This window comes from Arvicanthis niloticus, chromosome 26, assembly GCF_011762505.2.
Source record: "Arvicanthis niloticus isolate mArvNil1 chromosome 26, mArvNil1.pat.X, whole genome shotgun sequence".
NCBI lineage: Eukaryota > Metazoa > Chordata > Mammalia > Rodentia > Muridae > Arvicanthis > Arvicanthis niloticus.
In genome coordinates, this window is record NC_133434.1 from 2,128,930 (window position 1) to 2,154,719 (window position 25,790).

The 25,790-nt window shown below is 45.3% G+C and overlaps 1 protein-coding gene across 1 annotated transcript in view; it reads right to left on the reverse strand.

Moving 5' to 3' along the window:
• The window catches only part of Fli1 (Fli-1 proto-oncogene, ETS transcription factor), a 117,520-nt gene that overhangs the window by 31,417 nt on the left and 60,313 nt on the right, over window positions 1–25,790 (reverse strand). The window contains exons 2-4 of the mRNA XM_076924599.1: window positions 21,460–21,671; window positions 10,259–10,413; window positions 5,782–5,985 (exon numbers count right to left, since the gene is read on the reverse strand). Coding sequence (XP_076780714.1) covers window positions 5,782–5,985; window positions 10,259–10,413; window positions 21,460–21,671 — 571 coding nt within the window. The remainder of the gene's footprint in view (window positions 1–5,781; window positions 5,986–10,258; window positions 10,414–21,459; window positions 21,672–25,790) is intronic.

Here is a 25,790-nt window from a genome sequence, read left to right on the forward strand (position 1 = left end):
TCTTGGGGGTTAGCTGCATATCATGATTTGCATAACTCCTTGTCTGTTATACCTTCACTTAAAGTGCTGTCCACCAAGTTATTGGTGCGCGTGTGTGTGTGTGTGTGTGTGTGTGTGACAGGATACATTCATGTGCACATATATGTGTCTGTTGATCTGAGACACATTTTGCTCTAAAATGTAGCAGTGACCCTGTCCTCCAAGATAAGAGCTTAAGGACAAGATTACTTTGTTTTCTCTCTTTCTTTCCTCTTCTCTTTCTTTTTCCCCTTCTCCTTTCTCTTCCTCTTCTTTTCCTTCCTCTCCTCTTCTTTTTTCTTTATTGAGACAGATTATCACATAACCCAGGCTGGCTTAACAGTCATTACACAGCTCAGGATAGTCATAGATGTCTGATACTCCTGCTTCCACTTCCCAAATGCTACAGATTGCCGGCGCACACCACCACATCCAGTTTCTAGGGTGCACAGGATCAAACCCAGAGTGTCCAGCATATAAGCTCTCTACCAAGTGAGTTACATCCCCAGCCCAGCAAGGACATTTTCCGTTTTGTATCCATCCTAAGCTGGGCTTCTGGATCTGAAAGGGGGAGATAGAATGGAGCTTTGCAGACTCTCTAATTTGCTTTTCAGACAGGACACCAGCTTTGCAGTGTAGACAGCGGCCCAGTGCCAGAGCCTTTGTCTCTGGCTCCCTACACATTACCAACCCAGCAGCATCTATCCCAACCCAACTCCGGCCAGCCGGTCAATTCCTAGCTCACTTTCTCTGTGCTACAGCCAGCACCAGCCCTGAATGCACACTGGAGAGGGAAGTAAGGCTCTATGCACTAAACAACAGGCCAGCTGACTACTGAGTCTGAGGCCATTGGGCACTTTATCTTATTGGAACCCTGCCCTCCTTTCCTGGCCAGATCCAGATGGAAAGTTTAACACTTCCTTGGCTTAATGACAGGGCCATCACCTTTGCCCGACCATCTGAGGTTGCAGGTGGGAATACCACAGAATAAAAAATGTGTTTTCCGTTAAGTTTAAATTAAAAATGGGAATCAAGATGGATAACTTTTTTTGTGGTGTCCCTGTCATTTGATGTATTTCATCCTCTGGGACTGCCACTGTCTGAAAGTGTGCGTTCTTAGTATTTTCCCAGGACAGACCCAGGTTTACCCACTTCCTTTGTGAATGAACAAGAGTAACAACAAAACCCCCTTTCTTTTGCTTCAGACCATTCAACCCATATGCTTTTGGGCTCCCAGACATCCCCAAACTCCCCCCAGTGGCCCTGTGGCTGAACTGACCATTGGGGACAAACAGTCCTGCCTCATTAGTCTTTGCCTGAGAAGAGACTGATCTCACTTGCCACATTCTCAGCTGCCAACAGTGCCTCTGTTCAGTGGGCAGGTCTGGAAGATCCTGGCAGAGCTGCCAATCACACCCAGAGTTTGGGGAAGCAAGGAGGTCAGGGTGAGTGAGAGGATGGGTTTGGTTTGATTGGCTTCGTTCCCAGAGTTTTGGAAAGCATGCATCTGACAGTACAATTCAAATGGAAAGCTTTGTGGGGACATTGGTTTGGCCCTCAAGTTGGAGGCCAGAGATAAAATTATCTCTGGAGATGAGAAGGGAGACAAATGAGGTGTGGTCTGCCTCTGTCAGCATCTTAATTCAGGCATATTCAAGCATCCTGCATGAGAGTTGACAGGTCCTCTGCAGCAATGACCTTAGCTCCGACTGAAAGCTTCAGGGGTCCAAGTATCAGAGGTGAGAACAGGTGCTTTGTACATGCCAGATACCTTTGGATGGACTCCTGAAGCTAGACAGGCTCAGTTGCTTTGGCCATGAAACAGGGATCATAGAGTTTTGTCCATGGTATCTACAAAGGGGTGTTCTGTCCATAGGAAGTGAATGACACCTGAGCCTTGTTCCCTCAGATATTTCAGCTGGATTCCAATAACTTCAAGTACTGTAGTCAGTCCCAGCCCCTCCATCTTCCTCCTGATGTTAAACAGGTATCCCATCTGGAACAGCTGAAAGGCCCAGATGTGAAGAGCCAGTATCTCTAGGTATGGCTCATCAATCCATCAGGAGGTGTAGAGGGGTTCAGGACACTGTTATTTCTTTGTCATCATTGACAATTCCTCTTTACCTTATGGTTAAGCATTGAAAACTTAAAGTATAGCTTTCTTCCCAGACAGCAAGAAGAGTCAAGTGTCTCATGTGAAAGTAAATTTGATGCCAGAATGTAATGCCCTACAAGGAATCTTTTAAAAAAAAAAAAAACTCAGAAATAAGAGATTCGAGAAGTGTCATCAAGTTTTACAGTGTGTGTGTGTGTGTGTGTGTGTGTGTGTGTGTGTGTATACTTTTGTGCTTTAGTGTTTATGTAGAACTCAGAGGCCATCTCATAGGAGTTAGTTCTGTTCTTCCATCATATGGGCCCCAAGGACTGAAATATGATTGTCAGGCTTAACAGAAAGTATCTTTCCCCATTGAGCCACCTTGCTGACCCAGTTTGATTTCCCACAATCCATGCTTTGGCTTTAGTTTCCAGTTTTCCTGTACTGACCACCCTTTACTCTGTGTCCTACATCTATGTTGAGAGTCTCAGCTCTTTTCCCTCCATTTGGCCCCAGCTGAGAATCTGCACTTGTTTCCCTCACCCCAACCTTGCAGCCAAGCCCTGGCCTCTCTCATCAACATAAAACAGCCCATGCAGTTCAATCTGAAAAAACACACACACACACACACACACACACACACACACACAGAAGGCTTGAAGGAAAAAAGTTCTCAGCCACCATAGAGCTGACAATGTCTGACAAGTGGCCTCTTATAGGGTCTATACAGCCAAGCAGTACCCAATAACCAGTGCCCTAGAGATTAGAATCCTAAAGGAGAAACCATAACTTTTTTTTAAAGTGAGAAAAATTTTCACGAAGACCATTTTAAATCCAGGTGCCTCAGAAAGTTATTACAATCTCTGTGACATTTCAAGAAGATTTAAATTTAATGCAACCAATGTCACTTTTGCTTTAGCCCACAGACATAGTCTTCCGCTCAACTTTGTGCCATAAGCACATCTTATGTGTGAGGGGAGTTCTGATGCTGAGGTCCTATTCCCCAACTGGTTCTTGATCTGTCAGTAAAGAAAGCTATGGGCCAATTGCTAGACAGAAGGTACAGGTGGGACTTTCAGGTCCCTGGAGAAAAAGGGAGATGAAAGGAAGGAGAGGGGGAGTTTTTGCCATGCCTTGGAGGGAGAAGAATGGAGCAGCCATGTGAGGTCTCAGGAGGAGCTGGGGCCTGTGGCTACTACTACAGATGGCTGGTCAGGGATGTTTGGCAGGGGCTAGATGGAACTAGCCACTGAAGTTCAGAGCAGGTGGGAGGTACAGAGCTAAGAGTATAGACAAGGGTGCATTTTCCAGGCAGGAGATAGTAGCACCCAGCAATTATGCCAAAAAGGTAAGTTGAAATTGAACAACTGTGTGTCTGTGTGTTTTATCTGCAGATTCATGGGAAGCTGGGAGAGAGCTGGTAGCGTGGTCACTTCCCAGAGCAAAGGCTGGTAGAGTGTAAAACTACATGCAACGCTTATGTTTACCACAGTAACCATTTTGGTGGCAGGAAAGCTCTCCTTGTGTAGAACTCCAACTTTTATCACAGCCCTCCAGATGTGGAAACGCATCCTTCCCATTCAAAGACTTTCCAAACATACACGTGTACTACCTCTTCTCAACTCTGGGAATTCCTTCATAGCAATCCCCCTTCCGGAAACTTCTTGTGTTGTATGACATTTTCCATAGCGATTACATGTATTCTTAGGAGAGAATCCATGATTTTTCTCGCTATCCCGCAAACGCCAAACTCTGCTCCCTGCTCCTTCTGTAGCTGTTCATACCTTCACCGTGCCCTGTTGTCTACCCTTGCCCATTAGCAGGACTGCCAAGGCTTTATGGGAAGCACTGACTGATTAACGGCATTCCTAGACCTTCTGAGCAGCAGATACATGCTTCGTGTCAGTGTTTCTGGCTCAGATTCTTTGGTGACGGGAGGAAGAAATAGAGCCTTGGGCTGTTTATGGGTTGGTCAGAAATCCAGGCCTGGAGGTCATGTGGCCTAAATGGGCTTCATTTTTATGAAGTCCAAACGTTCTTGAACATGTTCTTCACAAAGCATTTACCATGAAAACCAATATGACTGCATCCTCTGTACAGAGCTCACTGGGGCTTCTGACATTTCTCCTTCCTTGGGGATCACTCAGCCTCCTACACAGACAATGCTAGAGAAGCCTAGAAGTCAGACTTGACTGTGCTGTGCTCCTGGCCTCTGCTTTCCACACTCACGCTCTGTGTCTACTGTCTCTCCTGCCCTGTGTAGATCATGGCAGAACTCGGTTCAAAGATCTTTTTGTTCTTTCCTTCCACCAAGCATTTAAAAGCTGAGAAATACAGATCATTATTAAATGCTAAGCATCTGAGAGTCAGGGAAGACAGGTAGAAAATGGCCCCTTCTTAGAGTGTTATTTCTTCGACTGACCTCATGGCGTAGCAACTCAGACATGAGGTCATTGCAGTGGAGCTAACGTATCCTCTCCCAGCATGACCAGCTGCATTAGAGAGGTGGCAAGATAGCCAGCCGAGAGGCACCTGTGGAAACTCCCAAATGCATTTTTAAATTTTTTAATTTTTCTAGCCAATGTGAGTAGAGTGTTACCCTGCTTTCTGCAGAACTCCCTCACACTGAGATCATGTATTTTACTGATAGCAACTGAATTCGCAATGGAGATCCTGTAGAAGGTGAACCAGCCCAGAGCCTGTGAACCCACAAAAGGCAGCCCTAGAGTATTCTCTGGGGTCTCAGAATTCAAAGGGGCCTTAAGACCATCAAATCTTCTCAATACCTCTGGCAAACTAGGCCATTCATAGAGGACAGTGCATCTTGTTCTGCCCAGCCTCTCATCGATGTAGCTGGCTACAGGGATGCCCTTGTGCAGAATGAGCCCACACCTGCCTTCCTGTGGCTTCAGTTCATCTTTGCAGACCACTGCACACATTTTCAGTGCTTGGGTAGAGCACCTGGCATGGATTTCTGATGGAGAGTTAAGGCTGGGTCACAAGCAGGCCCAAAGGTATTCCCTTCCATATCTATCAAAATTCACATGTAACTGGTGTGTGCTTGGTACTAGGGAGCCTCCTATTGGGTAGCTCTCTCTTTACCAAGCTTTCCCTCCCTGGAAAAACTTTCAGGGCCTCCTAACAAACCTGTGCCACCAGCTACTCTCATAGCAGTTGGGAAAGAGCAGCCCTGTAGGTTAGGGTTGTGGCATCAGAATGAATCCAGAATGGGGGGAATAATAGGTCAGATCCCACAGTCTTAGATTCCATATCTATGTTCAAAAGTTCCTGTAAAAACCCGAAACATTTCCTTAGGAAACCTCCAACCAGAGCTTCAATCTCTGTGCAATTTTGGTTAACAGAAGCTTCTGGAAAAGAGATCTTTCCAGAGTCTACCCAGTATCTGATGTCATCTGCCCCATGACCCATAGCTCCATTAGTTTTTTCATTTTTGATTTGCTTCCTTTGGACATTCCTGGATGGGGTCTTTACCTTGCAGGCTTTGTGACCATGTGACCTTGACAAGGTTCCTGTCGTGAGGAAACCGTTCCTTGGCATAGGTGTCCTGTGACTGGTATTAGGGTATCCACCTCCTTCCCCTGGGCTGGTTCTTGGAGACCTGGCAGGATCCACGCCCAAGCCCCAGGGGTGGGGTACATGGTACTTACTTTCCCTGAGGTAACTGAGGTGCGACAACAGCACTTCCGTGTTGTAGAGGGAGGTGGCTCGGAGGAAGTCCTCCTTGCTCATTTTACACAGTTCCTTGCCATCCATGTTCTGGAAGAAGGAAGTGTCAATCTCCATCAAGCCATACTCTTTTATGGCCCAGTCCAGCCACTGTCGAACGTGCTCCTGTGTCCACAGTGTGGGGTCTACAGAGGAGAGATGAGAACTGTCAGTATGTACACCTACCTGCCCAGCAGCCTAGACTTCTCTTCACCTTCCCCTTCCATCTCTTCCCATTTGCCTCTCCCATGTCCTCTCTCTCTCCTCGTGGCCCCCTTTCTTTTCCTCTTTCTTGTTTACTATATTTCCTTTTCTCCCCTTTCCTCTTCTTTTTTTTCTCTTCTTATTCATGGTATCTTTAACTCCCCCACCTTCCCCCTTATACCACTCTCTTCCCTCCTCTCTCTTCTCTCTCTACCTTCTCTCTCTTCCCTTCCAGAGGGTCCCCTCAGAACATTCTGTCTAAGTTCCATGGCTTTTGGCACTGCCTGAACTACTTAGAGCTGAGAAGGTTCTTAGCCGCCTCAACACATACCCCGACAGGATGACATTTAAAGTTTTTGGAGAGCAATTGAAAGCTTGGCCCAAGAAACGGTGGCATCAAAATGAAAATAATCCCACATCCCCAGTGGCCAATGCCTCTGGGAAGGGGACACATTTGCATCTTAACACAAGCAATGAAGGCAGGAGGTCACACTTATCCCTCAGATGCTACAGAAGGGAAATGTACACAAGCATGAGTTTCCTGTGATTCCATCTGGGCAGCTGGAAAACCCAATGGTGTTAGTGTTTGACATAAACCCAATCTGGGTTTCCTCCTTTCGGGGTGGGGGGACAGCTGTGTTAAGATTTCTACCAGACCACCCCTAAACATTTTTAGGACATTTAAATACTTAAAGATGAGAAATGGCACTAGAGACAGAAACCTCTTTAACTGTGAACGAACGGGAAACAGCACAGGACTGAGACCTCTGCTTGGACTCAGCCCTCTCTTGTCTCATCGTTTCCTGCAGCATCTTCTCAACCTTTTCAGTCTAAGGTGGGAGATGTTATAAATGACAGACTCCCATAGGTATGCTGTACCTTGCATAGATACATTCAAGTAATCCCAGGACTCAGGAAGCTGAGGCAGGATTGTGCATCTGAGGAGTCTGTGCTGCAGATCTGGATCTCTCTCTCTCTCTCTCTCTCTCTCTCTCTCTCTCTCTCTCTCTCTCTCACACACACACACACACACACACACCCATCAGCATGACTTTATAGGAGTCAGAACAATTATGTAAGTAATGGCTTGTGCTGGTAGTTCAATGAAACCTTGGGTTGAAGGGTCTGGGATGAGTTTGGAAGACTCCTGGAAGGCTTCCTGGAGAGGGGATGGTGTTTTATTGCAGGGCAACTGGTGGCTTCCACTTCTGCTTTTCTGCTTGGTTGTTTCATTTATCATGCTTATTTAGCAGGAAAACTTGTGCTCCTTTTAAACCAACTCCCATTCCTCTCATTCTAGAGGCTACAAAAGCTCTAGGCTAAGGGGAGTCGGTTCTAAATAGCCAGAAATGGCAGTGTGGAAGAAGCTAGGTGCTGTGATCTCTAGGGGTTATAAAAGAAACCCTTGAGAGGTTGAAAGGGAGTACAGAAAAAAAAGCTGTCAGATGTCACAGCTTCTACATATCATACCAAGACTCCAATATGTACCTACCGAGTGATAGCCCATCTGTGAGATCCTAATACAAGCCAGCTCTCTGTCTGTCCCATTTTTTTCTCTCAAAGGAATCTATGAAATGGGTTTTGTTATACCCATTTTATAGATGGATAAAGAATCATGGAAGTCTGCTAGAGTTCCTCCAGTAGCCTTCAAAAAGATGTCACACAGTTGGAGAAGCAACTCCCCTGAGACCCTCTCAGCTTTGTCTTGTCAGGATCCTGCCTTAACTCATCCTGGAACTGCAAAGCCTTGTTCCAGGACCCGGAAGTCCTCCACCCCAGCCCTCTTGTTCATGTGTGGATTTGTGTCTGTCAGATAAACTCCTGGGTTTGTTTTCAACCCTCTACTTTTCAGAACCATCAAGCAAGGGTTATGGATAGTTGGAAATCTCAGAATTCAGAAGGCGATGTCCCAGAGGGACTTGGATTATGTGGTGTGTTGTTTCACCCATAGCTTCTCCTAACTCCTTACTTGTAGGAACTTACTTGAATCTAAGACTGTGCATTCAATTTTATGCCTTATATTTTATTTATTTTATTATTTCCGCTCTTTGCTTTGGGTTCCGTCACAATATTAATTCTCTCCCTCTCCAGTAAAACGAATTATAAATCTTCCACTCTGGATCATGCTAAACTCTTCCAAATGTATTTCCTGGACGATTCAGCCCTTGTTCCTTCCCATCTCGATGTGGAAATGGTGATTAACTAGAGCCCTCATTTATACTTGTCTTAAAAATCCCATCATAAATTCAATCGGTGGTTCCACTAATGTTTTAGTGCCTTGATTTGTGGACTTGCCCAAATGAGACTTTCCCTTGCATCCAGGAGGCTGACCTGGAGGAAGCCAGAGTGTCTAAGGGTAATGCACACAGATCTAGCCAGCAGAAGAACAACAGGGCAGATCTGTAGCTTATGAGTTCATTATGCCAAATGCTTTGAAACAGCATAGTAAGAACGTATGCCATTTTCATTTTTTTTTTTACTGCTATGGTTAAGTCAGTTAGTTCACCCAAGAGCGACCTTTTGCCAATCCCCATGAGAACATTTTAACACCATCTGAAGGGTAGAGAGTCAACAAAGCAGTCTAGCCACTTCTTCCTTCTTTCTATATGCCCTGCCTTATGACAACCAAAGCAAGATGGTGACAATAGCCTGGTTCTGAGGTATCTGAGGTAATCTCTAATGGTTCATCTCTCAAGAGGTTTTTGTTGTTGTTGTTTTTTGTTATAACAGGCGATTTTGATAGCAAAGGCCTCGCCCGGCCTTGTGGGGTAGAGAGAATCTCTTACCATGTTTTTTTTTTTTTTTTTTCAATAGAATTTTATGGGCTCAAAGTAGAGAAGACCCACCTGGGCTAACCTTCACCAGCTGATCTCCTGAGGGTGGTGACAAACAATTAGATGATTGACATTATACTTGGCTCCTGTGAAATCTGGCTGAATAAAGATCTTCTGCCCAGGACTGGGTGGAACACACCTGTAGTTAGTTCCAGAACTCAGGAGGCAGAGGCAGGAGGATTGCCACAAGGCCCTGTCTGCCTTATACAGTGAATTCTAGGACAGCATGTGCTACACTGTGAATTCATGTCTCAAACAACCCAAACAAGCAAACATATGAATAAACCAGGTGAAGCCTTCCTTGCAATCACCCCTTATGCTTGAAGAAGATGGAGCCCAGGCAGTGGTTAGTCCTATGAGCTGCAGAACAACACCCACAAGCCCTTCCTTTTCTGCTTTTATTTCTGGTACCTTCTACACCCTCTCCCATGTGGAATTTAGCCCAGAGCTCAGAAATGTGGCTGTCACACTTGGACATCCGATACAATTCCCCATGGAAACAAACACCAAGGACAGAGGATGGACCTGCCCATCACAAAATCATCCTTCAGACCAACAAGATAAATTCCTTCAAACCCCCTCAGAGACATCTAATTGTTCTAAGACACAACCACATTTACACATTTACAAATAGAAGGATCCAGCCTCTCTGGTGAAGTTATTTTGGTTAAGATTAGTTTTATCCCCTGCCCTGTAATTCACTTTGTTCAAACTCTGCACATTCTGCCCCTTCCACCTGGCACCCACTCTAAAGTGGCAGTTTTCAAATTCCCTCCATGTTGGCCTAGGAAGGATCCAGCCAATAGTCTAGAGGATTTAACAATAGGTTTTTTTCCCCCCTCCTGTAACCAACAGCACCAATACCTAGGAAAAAAAGAGGCTATTTCTACATAATGACATAACTTGTGGCACACACGTGGAGGCGTTCTGTTTGTTAAATATAGTTATTTCTATTTTGAAACTGAAAGAGCTGGCTGTAATTTTGGGAAGGTGGAACATAGCAGAGGCCAGGAAGTACATGCCTGAGGGAAGGGTGGACATTGGGAGCTGCACTCCTTACAAGAAGGAATGGCAGGGTGAGGCAGCCTTGCCTCTGCCCAAGATTCATCCTGGGGGTACCAGGTTTCTGAAAATCTGCCTTGTGCTATGTTTGACAGTGGGGCTCCTGCAATCTGTATGCCAGGGTTCAAGTGACATTTGAAATCCTGCCTTGGATGGTAGCTATGGAGTCAGGGAAGATGCATAACTTTCCCTGGTTTGCATCTGCCACTGAAGACTAGGGTGCTGGGTTTTCATGTTCCAAGAGATGGATCAACCTTACAGTATAGCACCTGAATAGTGGAAATACGGGCATTGGCCAGGTAGCTGACTCCCAAGGTACCTGCAGGCACAATGACTCTCCGTTCGTTGGTGGTCATGTTGGGAGGAGGGGGACCATTCTTCTCATCCATGTAGCTATTATAGTTCATGGGGTTGGCTTCACCTCCGCCCACCAGCTTGTTACATTTGCTGACACTGCAGTCCACTGGAGACTCCCTGGAGTGAGAGGAAACAGAGGTCAAAAGAAGTCATCATTATGGGGACATGTCAGTCCAGCCTCAGGGGAACTGGTTAGTCACTTAGACATCCCTGGGATGATGACGACAATGACAAAAAACTTTTAGTGCCATCTTCCATGCAGAGTCCAGCCTGATCCTGTCGTAAACACCCTGTGCCTCCTGGGTGTGCCTGTTTCAGTGGCCTGCAGCCCTTCCAACATGTCTGCAGTGTCCATTTTCAACATGATTGCCAGTGACCAACGCTTACCCACCATCACTAGTCCTTATCATAGACAGGTCTTCTCCACTGTCCTATAGAAGTTGTCTACCTTGGTTACAGCATGAGATACTCTGTGTGACCTATTGCCTTGTCTCTGCCATTTCTTGAGATGGTGTCAATACTCTCTGGCCCAGCTATTTCTATTGCACACGTACCATTTTAATACATTTTCATATGCTGTTTTCCTTATCTGAGTTTCCTGCTAACCCTTCCAGATGTGTGGAGCAAGGGTTACTACATCCCTTTTATGGTTACCAAAATGGAAAGATGTGCTGACTGGCAGAATCACATAGCCATTAAAGATGGATGCAGGGCCCAGGTCCCCAGTTGTTAAACTTCTCAATTAAAGACCACCATATGGAGGAACTGGGTGCTGCAAGGAAGAAGAGCAGCACCTGGGATTCATCATGATCTGTTATGACTCTTGTAGCATTTTACAGCTCTGAGTAATAAATTTACATAGGAAGCAATATGGACGTGCAAAAGGAAGAAAGCACATCACCTATCTTGGACTAAAACAACACAGCACAGTTGGCATCTGATATTCACAGTATCTGGCACTGAGCAATAGGCTAGAAAGGTAGGCTTACACCCCTCTCACCCTAATGGTCTGCTGATGCAGCGACTACACACAGAATATTGTACAGTGACCTTCAGCGTGGCATCATGGAGCTCTCAGCATGCCAAGGAAGCTGCCATCCCAACCTTCCCAGCTTTCACTCAGTCCTCCCAAGAAGCAGAACCATAGCAGACTCCTAAGGGTGCAGTGGACGCTGGTATGGTAGTGCCAGGCAGCAAGCATCATCCTGGCAGCCTGGGAGATGGCCAGTTCTCCTGAGAGTGCCAAGTCAGGCCTTCAAACCAAGGGGATGAGACAAGGTTTTAAGGTTTTGATTACAGTCTGCCAGCTCTGCACGCTAACATCTCCCTACATTCCCCTCCTGGCTGCTGCCCTCGGTCAGTCTGCTCTCTGTCATTCTGCAGTGGGCAGGAACAGACTGAGAGCCCTTAAGGAACAGGCCTTGCCTACTAGGGAGTCACCCATTCCCACAGCAAGGAGAGCAGTCGCCAGCCTAGGAGGAGGGAGAAGAGTCCAGGGCTCCCGAGAGTCAGGCAGCTCAGGGAGGCCTGAGCACATTCAATAAAGAAAATTAAATGAATTTGTTTCTTAATCTGAAAGGAAAAAAATATTGCAGATCACTTATCATGGCTGGGAGATAAATGCTCCACTGAGATATTAGAAGTCAGACGGTAATTTTTTCCTGATGTCTTACCGAGGAGAACATGGGCTGAAAATGAAAATAAGATGTATAACTTACACATGTTAGAATTTAAGGTTTTACTATTTGCCTACTGTTTTTCCAGGCAAAGAACCAAGACCCAGCCGTCAGAGTCCCAGATTGTTGAAGGTTTAATGTCCCCATGGCAGTCAGAGGAGAGGCAGTAGCACATCGGGGCTTTTCACCAGTGCTCAGCCCTTTGGCTTCTGCTGTTGAAGGACTTGGCTTGAGATGAAGCAGCCCCAGTCAGACCCTGGTGCCTGTGTCTAAGCCGAGCTGGCCGAAGCATACTGCTGTCCCCCAGGAAAACTGTGTGTGCGCGTGCGCATGCATACATTCTCTCTCTCTCTCTCTCTCTCTCTCTCTCTCTCTCTCTCTCTCTCTCTCTCACACACACACACACACACACACACACACACATTACACCACACACAGCACACATACATAATGAAAACATCCAGACTCTAACTTTACTACATTTGCACACACACACACAAACCATTCACTATGCTTTACACGCTACCACATGCATCATAGACACAATGCTAACATGTATATGCATGTACTCAGCCACAAAACACATGTTCACAGATATGTACGTGTGTGTACACACGCAAACATACACACACTACTTCACACAGTACACACACACACACACACTTATACACATTTCCATGGTCTATTGTATGCCTACACACACAATACAAATGTGTACACATGTATTCCATACACATATCCATACAGTTATACATACAACATGCACATACATGCAGTTATCACATAACACACATATACATATATATTCTACTACCTACATGTATATCATATATGCAAGCATACATGCACACATCCATAGGCTATCACACACATATAGTTAGAGAAACACATACCTTCCATCAAGATATGCACCTATATACTAGTGTAGGTACTACACACACACACTGGTTGTCTTCCCCAGATTCTTGTCAGATGAGAAACCATCCAAATACCAGAGAAGTTTGGAGAATTAAGTTGGCCTGGAACCAAGATACTGGAATTTTCCTTGGCTGGTGGGGGTGGGGAGAGTGGACAGCACACACACTTTCCATGCAGGGTGCCCAGAACTAGCTAGCCAGGATCAGTGGTAGCAAAAGAGGAGGTCCCTACTTCAAAGTCTCCCATTTATGAATACCGGAGAGAAGGGTTTTAAAATGTTCTTTTTCATAGGCACCGGGCCTTGGAATTTCTGCATTTAAAATTGGCTCCTTTCCAGGCAGAGATTAGAATCTCAGAAGAGCCTAAACTAGTGGTTGTTCCTGGTTTGGAGCTATGTACAGTGGCCTTGGGTGGCAAGGTTGCTCCCACTCCCCAGAGTAAAGAAATAAATACAAAAGAAAAGATGAGACATAAAACCAAACCTCCTGATAGGAGCGACAACCAGGCATGGCCAGGAACAGGTACAGAGGAGCTGGGGGCCCCTGGACTCCACCGCTGGCAGTGCCTGGCTGACCAGTGAGTGGCTCCATAGCCCACAGAAGTCCTAGCCTCTTCCAACCTTCCTCCAGCTGTACCCTGGTGGCTGGTTACTTGCCTGGCTGCCCCTCCTGGCCTTCTTTGGAATGAGGCCCTTTTCTTGGTCCCAGACAGCTTCCATTAAGGTCTACCAAAGAACTTCCTTAGAATAAAGGCCTGACACCTATCCAAGACCTTTGCTCTCACAGAGCTTGGTCTCCTAGTTTGAGGTGAGAGAAGAGGAAGCCATACCTTGCTGGCTTGCACATTTGCCTGCCAGATTTGCTTTTATCCTTTGCCTCAGCCAGCCAGCAGAGCCATGGGCTTGGTGACCACCGCCTGTCCAGGTGAAGCCCAGCATAAAGGCTGTTCTTTAATGAGGCAGCTGGCGCCTGTGAAGAGGGCTTGAGGAGAACAAGAGGGAGGGGAGGCGGGAGCCCTGGCAGGGGGGAAGAGGTTTGGCCATTCATTTTGCCCATAAGGCTGCTGCTAATTTGTATTGAGACCCACACTTACAGCGAGCAAGGGGTTGGGGCCCAGAGACAGCTGACTGTACTGGGGCAGGTGACAGGAGGGCTTGAGGCTACTACCATAGAGCAAGAGGAAGTGATGGCTTGAGAGTGTAACTCAGAGCATCTCCACCTCAGGCCTGTGCAAGGCTACAGGCAGCAGGCAGTAGCAGTACAACATAACCACCCTAGACATAAGCATCTATTTCTGCGTGTTTGTTGAGCACTGCTTTAAAAAGATTGCCAGAGGGTCCATAGAAGTGCCTTCAGACCCCTAAGCAATATAAAGCAAAGTGTGAAACCCTAGGACAGGTGAAGAGGATCTCAGGCTTCTCCCAAAGGTACCTTCCCATTTTGCTCATGGTGCCTGGAGAGATCAGAGGTCTGTGGACAGGCAAGGACCATCCAGTGCACACAAAGCCTGCAAGGGTTCCCTGAGCACCATGGTTACAGAGTCTATCTGTGTGTCTTTCATGTAGCATGCACACTGCACACATGAGGAATCTGGGCAGCCTTTAGGGTTTCTGTGAGATCCATGTGTACAAGTGATATGTTGCTTCTGATATAAGACATGTAATTTCAAGAAACAAAACAAAACCACACACAAAACCCCCACCACCTTGGCTTTCAACACAGGCTGTATGTGCCTTACTCCCCACGCAAGGTTTAGGATTTAGAAATTTAGAAAGGTGCCAGGGATTGAAGGAGGCTCGTCTTCCTGAGAGTGGAACGGTTTCTCTGGGTGTTCGATGCTTCCTGATAGTGCTGGCCAGTTTAGCATGTCTCAGGGAAATGATGCTGAGTTCAGATCCTGAAAGCTAGGTATTAAAACTAGTTCTGTTTTCTCCCTCACGGACTGATACTGTTTCCTTCATATGCACTGTTTTCTCCAATTCCCATAGTCGAGACAGGATGCAGCTGAGAGTTATTTGCAAACCACAGCTGGGATCAAGTTTCTGAAGTTTATATCCAACGCAGAACCTATGGGCTGTGCTGTTCGGAGGGCAACCCAGAGAACCAGATTCAACCACAACAGGAGGGGAACAGAGGCAGAGTAAACCTCCTACAACTCAGGCAACCCAGATGATCTCTTGCATCAGACCTCAGCCCCTCTGAATGACCCTTTGACCCTGGTCCAGAGGGCTTGCTGCTAGGATAAAAGGGAAGAGGGTATTGCGGCTTCAAAGACATGGAGTAACTCCTTCCTGCCAAAGACACAAATACCTATGGAGCTCCCAATAAGCATGAAGAAGGAACCTAGAAACCCATGCTTCTTGAAAAATGTTGTAGGGATGCCTTCTGAATCACTGGCCAGTCTGAAATGTTCTGCTACATCATGGTCCAATCCAAGTAGATTGTGAATCCCATATTTGAGATACATGGGTCATTTTCACCTTACTGGCAGGTATATTTTTAAAATTAAAAAAAAAAAGAAAGAGAGAGGCTGGAGAGATTGCCCAGCATTTAAAAGCACTTACTGTTCTTGCAGAGGACCCTATGGTGGTTCTCAACTACGCATAACTTCAGTTCCAGGGGATCTATCTGATGCCTTTTTTCTGGCCTCTACAAAGCACTAGGCACGCATATGGTGCATATACACATTTGCAAACCAAAGCCTGGTACACACAAAATTAATAAATAAATGAATCTAAGAAGGTGAAATAAATTTGAATAAATTCATTAATATATCAATATATTATTGATTATTATAGTAAATAATTTTATAAGAAATAAATTATATTAAAAATTATATGTGATATAATATTTATTAATTAATTCATTAATTTATTATATTTATAAATATAATATTAAATATTATATGTGATAATGTGATAACTGCATTAATACAGCCTCAAGATTATTGTTTCAGCAGAATCTCCAGTCACCAAGATGTTCTACATTTTATCGTACTAAGACTTTTAAATCCAATGTGTATATTACTTTATAGCACATCTCACTCATAGACTAGCCACATTTCCAGTGTCCAGAAACAGGGCTAGTTAGTAACCACTGCATCAGAGCACTGGGTGACACAGGCCTGGCTCATAAGCCAAGAACTCCCAAGTTATCTGCCCTGCTCTGTTTTCTTGTCTGAATGACAGAAGCATTTACACATCCTCCTCTACATTTTTGAACTTATTTTGTGTGTCTGTGCTTGAGCACACATAGATGTGTGGGTACATACATGCCATGGCATGAGTATTGAAATTATACAACAACTGGAAGAAGTTGGTTCTCTCATTCTACCATGTAGGCTCTGGGGGTAGAATTCAGGTTGTCAGGCATGGTGGCAGACACCTTCTCCTGCTGAACCATCTCAGTGGCCCCCTTCTGTGTTTTGTTTTTATGATAACTGGACTTTCTGAAAATTATCAAATCATATGGAAGTCTTGATACCCACCAGAAATAGAAGCTATGACCCTATTGTTAAAGATGCTACACATTTTGGTCACAGGGCACAGAGAAATAGAGTTGGGATTGAGTTGGGAATTCTCTCTCTGCTGGCTGGCATTTGTGGTGACAGAAGGTTCTATGCAGACCCCTGGAGGATAAAATGTATCAGTGGTCTCTCTCTGCTGTAGGCCATGCTTGCTGTACAATACTGACTTGTCAGGCATTATATATCCACTGGTGCAACAGTGGCTTGACTATATGGTGGGTAACCAGCCACTCAGTGATTGGAAGCCTACTGCATGGGAGGAGATACACATCTGGTACCATAAATCTGGCCAAAAGCCTGTGGCTGATGATATCTTGGAACCAATGAGAACATAATGCTGCTGTTTCTTTAAATGGGCATGTTGTTAAATCTTCAAAATATTTATATTTATATTCATAGACTAGTATCACTTTCAGTCTAGAACAAAAAAACTTCTTACAGAGAGTGACAGATAGTGCCGAGACTCATACCTCATTAAATGCTGAGGCTGAGTGACTGCTAAGCTCCCAGCCCTAACTGGGAAATCTATATTACATATGCTCTAAGCCTCTATAGAACCCTGCAGAAGAAGAGATGAAGTAATGTAAGAGCTGGGAGTGGGGAGGAGTGCCATAAAATGCTGACACACAGATACAACATGGCTATTCCAACCACAGAGACACAGAAGCGGTGGATACTGGTGGAAGACTGGACCCTTCAACATTCCTTCACTGATAGAGGAGGTTCTCATGAGACACTGCCCCATCTGAAGGAGATATTAACTGTTAGTTGATGCAGAAGGGAATGTTGTTTCCTTCCTGGAGGATGAGCTGGTAAAAGAAGGGGTTCAGCAGGAAAGCAACAGAGGGTAATAGGTGAATAAAATCACAATACATTGTATATATGTGTGAATCACAATACATTGTATATATGTATGAATCACAATACATTGTATATATGAATCACAATACATTGTATATATGTATGAATCACAATACATTGTATATATGAATCACAATACATTGTATATATGTATGAATCATAATACATTATATATATATATATATATATATATATATATATATATATATGAAACTATAAAGACTTTAAAAACATGCAACTAACAAAGTCCTGTTAATAGTGTTACTCAGAAAATAAGAGAGGTGCACTGCTCAGGATGGGTAATTTAAACAGACTAACATCTATGTATTCATTTAATTTCTTGTCTTCTCTCTCTCTTTCTTTCTCTCTTTGGCTCTTTGTCTCTCTGCTTCTGTCTCTTTGTCTCTTTGCCTGTTTCTATGTCTTTGCCCCTGTTTCTTTCTCTATCTCTCTAAATCTCTATCTGTCTGTGTCTGTCTGTGTCTCTCTCTGTCTCTATTTCTCTTCTTTCTTTCTCTCTCTCTCTGCATTGTGTGTATAAATATATGCATGCATTTTTATGCTGGTATACATGCCTCTGGAGAACAAAGGACAACTTTGGGTGTCATTCCTCTGAAGCCATTTACCTTTTTGTGACATAGGGCTTACCTAGCAGGCTGTCTGTTCAGTGAGCCTAGGAGATCCGGCTGTATATGCCTCCCCAGCAGCTGGGATCACCGGTGCATGCCACCATGCCTGGTGTTTTTACGTGTCATTTATTTCATGTAGTTAAGTAATACTAAGTTAATGCCAGGCATCTTTCTGAAAGACTTTGATCCTGGCTCTTTATTTTTTGTGCTTTGAGGGTATTGATTAAGTACAGGCCATGGTATGCCTACCTGGTTGGCTCTAGACTCCACTAGATCTTTGCTTCAGCACAGTAGGTGAGACTGTATACCCGAAGCCAGGTAAATATTCATCGAACTTATGAGGATACTTACACAGGCTTCTTCCAGCTAGTGTCTGTGACTAATGTTAGGCATGACATGGAAAATGGATCCAGAGTCTTTTTTCTTAAGGATTTTCTTAGCTTTGAAACAGTATCCTGGAGGGTCCAGGAGTTCCCAGGCAGGGAGGGGTCAGTGATCTCAGTGATACAGACATGCTAGAAGGAACCCATGCTTCAAAAGCATAGGGCGAACTTAGCAGAGCCTGGGCTGTCCTGCCTGGGCATTGTTACAGTGGGGAATCGTCCATATAGACATCTGTTTCTCAGATTCTCAATCTGAAATACTGCTTGGGTACTAGCTTGAGGCCACAGATGGAAAATTCCATACCTGGTTCACGAGCGAGTCCACAGTCCAAATGCAGATGCACCAAACTATAGTTTTACTGTTGAGCACTGAGCACACATGCATATAAAACAGTGACTATCATACTCAGATATCTGTTACACTATGTGTAAACAAACATTCCAAAATCTGAGAGAACATGAAATACATGTCAAGTGCTTCAGGTAAGGGCGACTCCATTCACACCTACATGGCATGGCCTTGAAGAAGCAACTTGACCTCAGCCTGCTTTGCTGTGCCCCATTTAGCTTTTTCCTTAACAAACACATGACCCCTGCTCAGTCAGCAAAAGTCCTGCCCAGATTCTAGTGAGGGGGGGGTGGGGGGAGACAACTTGAATAACCCACCAGGGAAAGAGAGTGATACGGTACTGTTTTAGATTAGGGGAGTGCCAGGGACTTTGAAGAAGTGGTATATGGGCAAACACCCAAGAGAGCCATACGAATAAATGGAGGAGAAATGTCCTGGAAAGAAGGAATTGGGGAAGATAAGCTGAGGTAGTGGTATGTTATGGTTTCCAGGAGTAGCTAGAGTCTTGTGTGATGGTGTAGAGGGAGGCAGGAGCCAGGGAGTATCTGAGACACATAGTGGGACTTAGCTAAGCCTTTAGATGCTGTCATAAGATGCTAAAGGTTTTTGATCAAGGTTACTATTCTGAAAGGATAGATGATTTTCACTGTTGCCTGTTGAGAGAATAAGTCTCAGGCAGGGAAGTGGAAGAGTGGAGCACGGGATGGCTCTGTAGCAGCTGGGAGAGACACTATGGGCTTGGCAGGCAATGGTAGCTTGGATACAGGGTGCAACAAGACTATAGACTCTCTAATATTAGGATCTAGATTTCTCAATAGCGAGCAGATTGTGGTACAGACAGTTTGGGAGTCATTTCTGAACTGGCCGGAGGGTGCCGGCAGAATGAGATCATGGTGCAGAACCATGATGCACAGGCAGAGGGGGAGGGGCGGCAAGATGCCTAAGGAACCAGAAAGCCTGGGCTGGCGCCAGCTGGGCCTCTCTTGGCTTCCTTTCTGTATGGTAACAGGGTGAGCATATTGGCCTCCTGGGAGAGCAGTAGGGAAGAGTGATACAAGACTGGATAGAAGTGTTTGATCAACTATACTCTGAGACTGGACTTACTGGAATCATGGTATAAGCATCATTCTACATGGAGAGGCTTAAGGCCCAGGTCCTCTGAGCTTCCCTAACCCTAGACCCTGGAAGGGTGGCCAAGGTCTCACTTCCTGGTTTTAGTTAATGGGATCGAAGAGTGGCAGGGCGAGGGTTCTGGAATGCAGATTTGAGACAGCCGCAGCCCCCGCAGCCCCCGCAGCCCCCGCAGCCCCCGCAGCCCCCGCAGCCCCCGCAGCCCCCTCCCTCCTTCCTCCTGCCTCTCTCTGGACTGGTCTCCTCCATGACTCACTTTCACAGTTAAGCCTCCTGGAGAGGATGCCTAAGCCTCAATTCCAGCCCCAAATTCTATGGGCTTTGGCTTCCTAAACCCAGGAGACATTTTAATCTAGAGATTGTACCACTTGCTCACAGAGGACCCTAAAGGACATCTCTCATCAAGGTACCACCCTTTCCTACTGGCCTATGGCTGCTAATTGCATCTACTTTTCAAAGGTCCAGACTCAGTAGCTTCCAGTTCCCACCTCTCAATGTTTATTAAGCCTAAGGTCTTGTAACTATCCCTTTGCTAGTTTATGCATCCCTCCTGAGTTTCTGTCATCATTACTGTCATCCTAGCCCAGACCTTTGATTTCTTATCTGGGCTATTTCAATAACTTCTTACCTTTCTGCTACTGCTGTCCCCAATCCCTGCAGGACAGTGATTGTCACCTCATCAGCTTTAACTCATGGGTCTGATGATACCTAGTGTCCTGGCAGTACTGAGTCTAGCCTTTGCTGGTGGAATAAGCTGGATTCTTAGCCTATCAGCCAAGCTCTCGCCTTTTATTTACTCACTTGCTTTATTTACTCACTTTTCATGTTCTTTTGCTTTAGGGCAGGGTGGATTACCTGGGAATCCACTGGGAATTATCAGGTAATGAACTAGGCTAAAGTTTTCCCTTTTGTGTCTCTGAGTATCAGCCACTAATATCGTTGAGCACTTTGGAGCCACAGACAGTGTCCTCAGTCCTTTCTTGACAACAACGTACTAGATAAATATACTAAGAAGTGGGTGTTCTGGCTCGGGATTAGACAAGAGAATGCTGGTACTCACGTGGGTTTAGATAATTTAGACAAAATGTAGAGGTAGTCCCTAAAGCTTGGGCTACCTGACAATGAGTTTGTTCATCTTTCTTCAGTGTGTTCCCTGAATTCCCCTTCCCAGTTTCATAAGCAAGGTGGTACCTGGCCTTTCCTAATGCCCCTCACACACATACACTTCCCATATGTGAGGCTAGCTTCCTGGCACACTCACTTTCTTTCTCACCACTTTCCCACTTTTACTGGAAGAATTTTTGGGTCACCTTTGCTCTGGTTAGTGCCATCCAGAGATGTTAAAAGCATCCTCAACAGCACAGGAAGAGCATCTTACTGCTATAGTGTTTTCCTTGTGGGACTGGACCTGGGCCAAAGCCAAGAACAGTGAGTATCTGCAGTGGGGTCTTGGGACCTGACCCTAATTTGGCTTCTGTGGGCTACATCTGGACCCTGAGAGCCGGGTGGCCTTTCTGATCCCACTCTACTCAGTTCTGTAGCACTTGATTACCTCAACTGACTAGGAAATGACACACACTCTCAGGTCAGTCCCAGTCTTTGTGCAGATAGGTTTGACAGGGTGGTCCTGGGAGGAACTGTACTCAAGCTACCCCAGCCTCATAAGGATTGGTCAACTCTGGCAGGCTCACCTGGATCCATTCATGTGGTCATACTCTCGCTTGACATTGACCCTCACTGGCTGGTTGATCCACTCCTGCTGTGGTGGCAGGGGGTTGATTTTGTGGGGCTGCCCGTAGTCAGGACTCCCCGAAGCAGTCATGTCTGCCTTGGGGAGATGGGCTGCCGCTCCGTATGCTGAATCAAAAAGGGACTGGTCGTCACTCACCACTGACAGAGCCTCCTGCAAGAGGAAAGAAGAGACAGGAAATTCAGTATCAATTGTCACCCATACCAGCGACACCCTACTCTAAGATATCACAGTGGCACAGGGCAGCCCTCATGAAGCCACAATTGTCCAAGGTAATAGATTCACGGTGTCAGGGCAGCTTTACCCCTACACAGGGAGAAAGGAGTGTGAACATTGGAATGGAAGAACACTAGAAACAGGTACACTTGTTAAGTGTGCAAGCTAGAAGCCCCATAAAGGAGAATGAAGACAAGGTGGCTGAACACAGTGGTGTAACAGGTGGTACCAGTGTTGGTTCTAACTTCCAGACATAGACAGCTGTACATTTTACTAACTGTATGGCATAGTCAAGTTGCTAGGAGAGATGAAAATGAGAACTTATCCCACAAGTGAGGCCATGGAGAGCCACCAGAGAGTTCATCTAGACCTGAGCTACATAAAAGAATCAGGAAACCCAGAACTTCAGCTAGTCAATTTTGGTGTCCCAATTGGTAAGGATGAATAGTGCTTTTCTTTGCTGATTTGCTAGGTGAAATAAATTAGCAACTCTGGTCCAAGTGTTTGGTAAGAATGAACAGTGGTGTGCTGAGGACTGGCTATCAGGTGTGAGTATGTCTGGCAGATCTTAGTGTTGATTGTTCAGCCAGATAATTCAGGAGGAAGCTAAGATATATAGAAAAGACAGTTAGTGTAAAGTCTCTGTAGGAGACCATGGTTTCCCAATTCATATTGTCCCTTCTCCTGACTCAGGTGAGGCTTTTGGTAATGGGCTGAGAAAAGTAGCCTTACACTTTCAAGAGACTGTATGCTGATAGAAGTGTGGAGACAAGGTCCTCCTACTATTCCAAATCACATTTAGCCACCGGGACCCAAGGCTGGAGTACAACACTCACCAGAGCCAAGTAGTGCATAAAAGAAAGCTGATCATGTTTCACGAGAAACGGTAGCCACCTATAATCGCCTCATCGCCTACGTATTCTAGCCCATGTAATCTGATTGTGAAGGAAAGATGGAATAATCCATGGGAAATAGCTATAGCAACACTTAAGCACAGAACAATACTCCAGAAAGACTAGCAATGATGACCATTTGTGTTCAAACAAGGGTTCTGTTGGGTTCTTGTTCCATGCTGGATTCCGCTGCCTCTCAAATCTATATATCAAATCCCTAACCACCTGTAACTTAGATTATGATCCCACTTGGAAATGAAGCCTTGAAGGATATAATTAACTTGAAATAATAATGTGAAGGTGGGCTCTAAACCCAACCCTTACTCATTATCATAAGAGAATTGGACACACAAATACCCTAAGTATGGCTGTGTGCTGAGGACTGACCATGTAAGGCATGTAGGGAGAATGATTATCTGTAAGCCAGAGTGAGAAGCCTCAGAGGAAGCCAGCCCTGCACTCTGACCTTGGATTTCCAGTTTTCAGAACTGTGAGCAAATAAATTTATGTTGTTTAAGCCACTCAGCCTGTGGTGTGTTGCTATGGCAACCCTGCCTTTACTTAAGAACAGAATGATAGATGATGAGACCCTTTTAGATCTTGAGGTTTGCCTACTCTCCCTACATAATTCATATCTCTGCCTGGAATGCCTTCTCTAAAACAAACACCCTTGCTATGTCTGGATGTCCTTCATTCAGACCTAAAGGCTGCTGGGACCCTTCTGGTTTCACCTGCTGCCCCTGGGTAATGTCAGGGGAAGGCTGTGGCTTCATTTTATTTTGGTTCATATATCCATTCTTCATTTCAGTTAAGGTTCTTCTCTGACTTCACATTTCAAACACTTAAAGTTTTACATGGACACCTAGTGTAATGGCTCCAAGTTGAAAACTGTGAAGTTATGGCCTTTCAGAGGGCTGAGCATGAATCTTTGACATTAAATGGGTGCCACCCATGATTCATCAGTCTCCCCTTGACAAAAAAAATACAGAACAACCCCCAGATCTGTTGTAGATACTTATGGCATCTAAGCAGATTTCTTCTGCAGAGAACAGACTATGCCTGTGGTTAGTCATGAGTCGGTCTTGAGAGTCCCAGCAAAATCATACAATGTCAGAGTTAAGGACATCTGGGAAGGAGAAGTGGACATGGGGATGCTGTGGTGAAGGGAAGGTCCCTGTCATCACTGCCATCCAATCAGGAAGGTCAAAAGCAACAACAGGCAGGATCGTTGAGCCCAAGGAGGACACACAGATGGTACAGCCAGGACCCACAGCAAAGAGGTTGTACCAGGGAACAGGAGGGAGAGCTAGGGCTTCTAGACTTGTCAAGGAAGTGAGCTGTGCAGTGAGAAGAAATACAGCAATGCAACATGGGGCTGGGCTCAAGAGCAGAAAGGGGATGGGACCAGTTAGAACTCATTTTAGGACAAACATTTCATTTAAAACAGAGCCAATTAAATGTGACTTAACCAAAAGGCAGCATCACAGGAAGAGAGTATCCCAAATACTCCCCAAATGCCCCATACTTCTGATCCTTGACCCTACCAGGTGCATGTGCACAGATAGGTCTCTCCTCACACTGCTCTTACCCTTCCCCAATCTCCTGATCCCAATCTCAGGCCATATCCCATTCCTCCAAAGGCTGTGAATACAGCTTGTATCCAACCATTCTTACCCCCAAGAACTCGCCGTACTTCTACCATGGAAAACCTGCACTCAGTCACTTGGTACTTGGTTTTCAAGTGAGAGTGGGAGAGTACAGATAAGGGGATGGGTGCTGGGCAGTGATGGCAGACTTCCATTAGTCACTGCTGACTAACAAAAGTCACCACGGATAAGGAGCAAGTACCAGGGTGCAGCTGCGGCAGACTAGTGAGAGTCCTGTACCCGGGAGCATTTCCACTCTCTCTTGCAGCTCTGCTTCATGAGCAGATGTTGCTACTTAACTGTGTGCTCCTCAAAGCTCTATACTTGGAACGTTAAAATTCTTAATGTTTAAACTCAAAACTATTACGTGTACCTCAAACTCCTTACAGGAGGAAGCATCGTGCTGGTGTCAAAGCACATTCAGTAATAAGATGCTGAGAAGCACCTGTCTTTGGCATGGCAGATGTAACATCAAAAAGGAACATATAGCTGGGCAGTGGTGGCGCACGCCTTTGATCCCAATACTTGGGAGGCAGAGGCAGGTGGATTTCTGAGTTCGAGGCCAGCCTGGTCTACAGAGTGAGTTCCAGGACAGCCAGGGCTACACAGAAAAACCCTGTCTCGAAAAACAAACAAAACGAAACAAAACAAAACAAAACAAAACAGGAACATATAAAGAAACATATAAAAGGAACACCAATGGAGGGATTTACTTTCACTGCTGTTCTTGGTCTTTAATGAGTTTGTGTCTCTGGTGAACTTGGGACAACAATGATTTTACTCAGTAAACACAGGTTATTCTCGATGCTGCTAAAAACTAGGTTTCTTACCCCTGTGTGATGCTCAGCTATAAGGTTTCTTAGCACCTCAATCGTGATCACTAGAAGGAAGGCCAGAACAGGCTCAGAAGTTGTTTCCTTAGAAGCAGTTTTCCATTCCACAGTCAGAATGCCCTGGTCCCTCACCCCTGAGCTGTTGACCTAGAGGGTGGTACATGGTCCCTACCCCAAGTTGTTAAATATTCTAGCACACTGGTACCTTGTGGTACTCCCTTTCCCTAGAGTTCTTTCAGAGAAACTGCTTGGTGAGCTCCAAGCCAAAGCAGTGGAGTGCTAGAGCCCAGGAAAATACTTCCCACAGTCCTCTTGGAGCTAGGAGATGTATACCATCAATGACTGATACATATGCTCTGATGAAGACTGCCTTCTTTACCTAGTACAGGTAAGGTTAGGTTCTCATATCACTTCAGATAAACTGGGTCTTAAATTGTAGGAATATATAGGAACAGCAGACAATTAGCAAAGCTCTTACTAATTGTGAAATTGTGTTTACACGAAACATCTAATTCAGCCATCCAAGCAATATAACGAGAGATGTTTTCGCCTTTTATTTAATTTTTTTTTAGGTGATAAAATGGCTATTCAGAGAAGTGAAGCAACTTGTTCATGCACACAGAAAATGAAGATGATGTAGGGTTTCCATCCAGGCCTTCTGCTTGGGCACAGACCACTGCCACT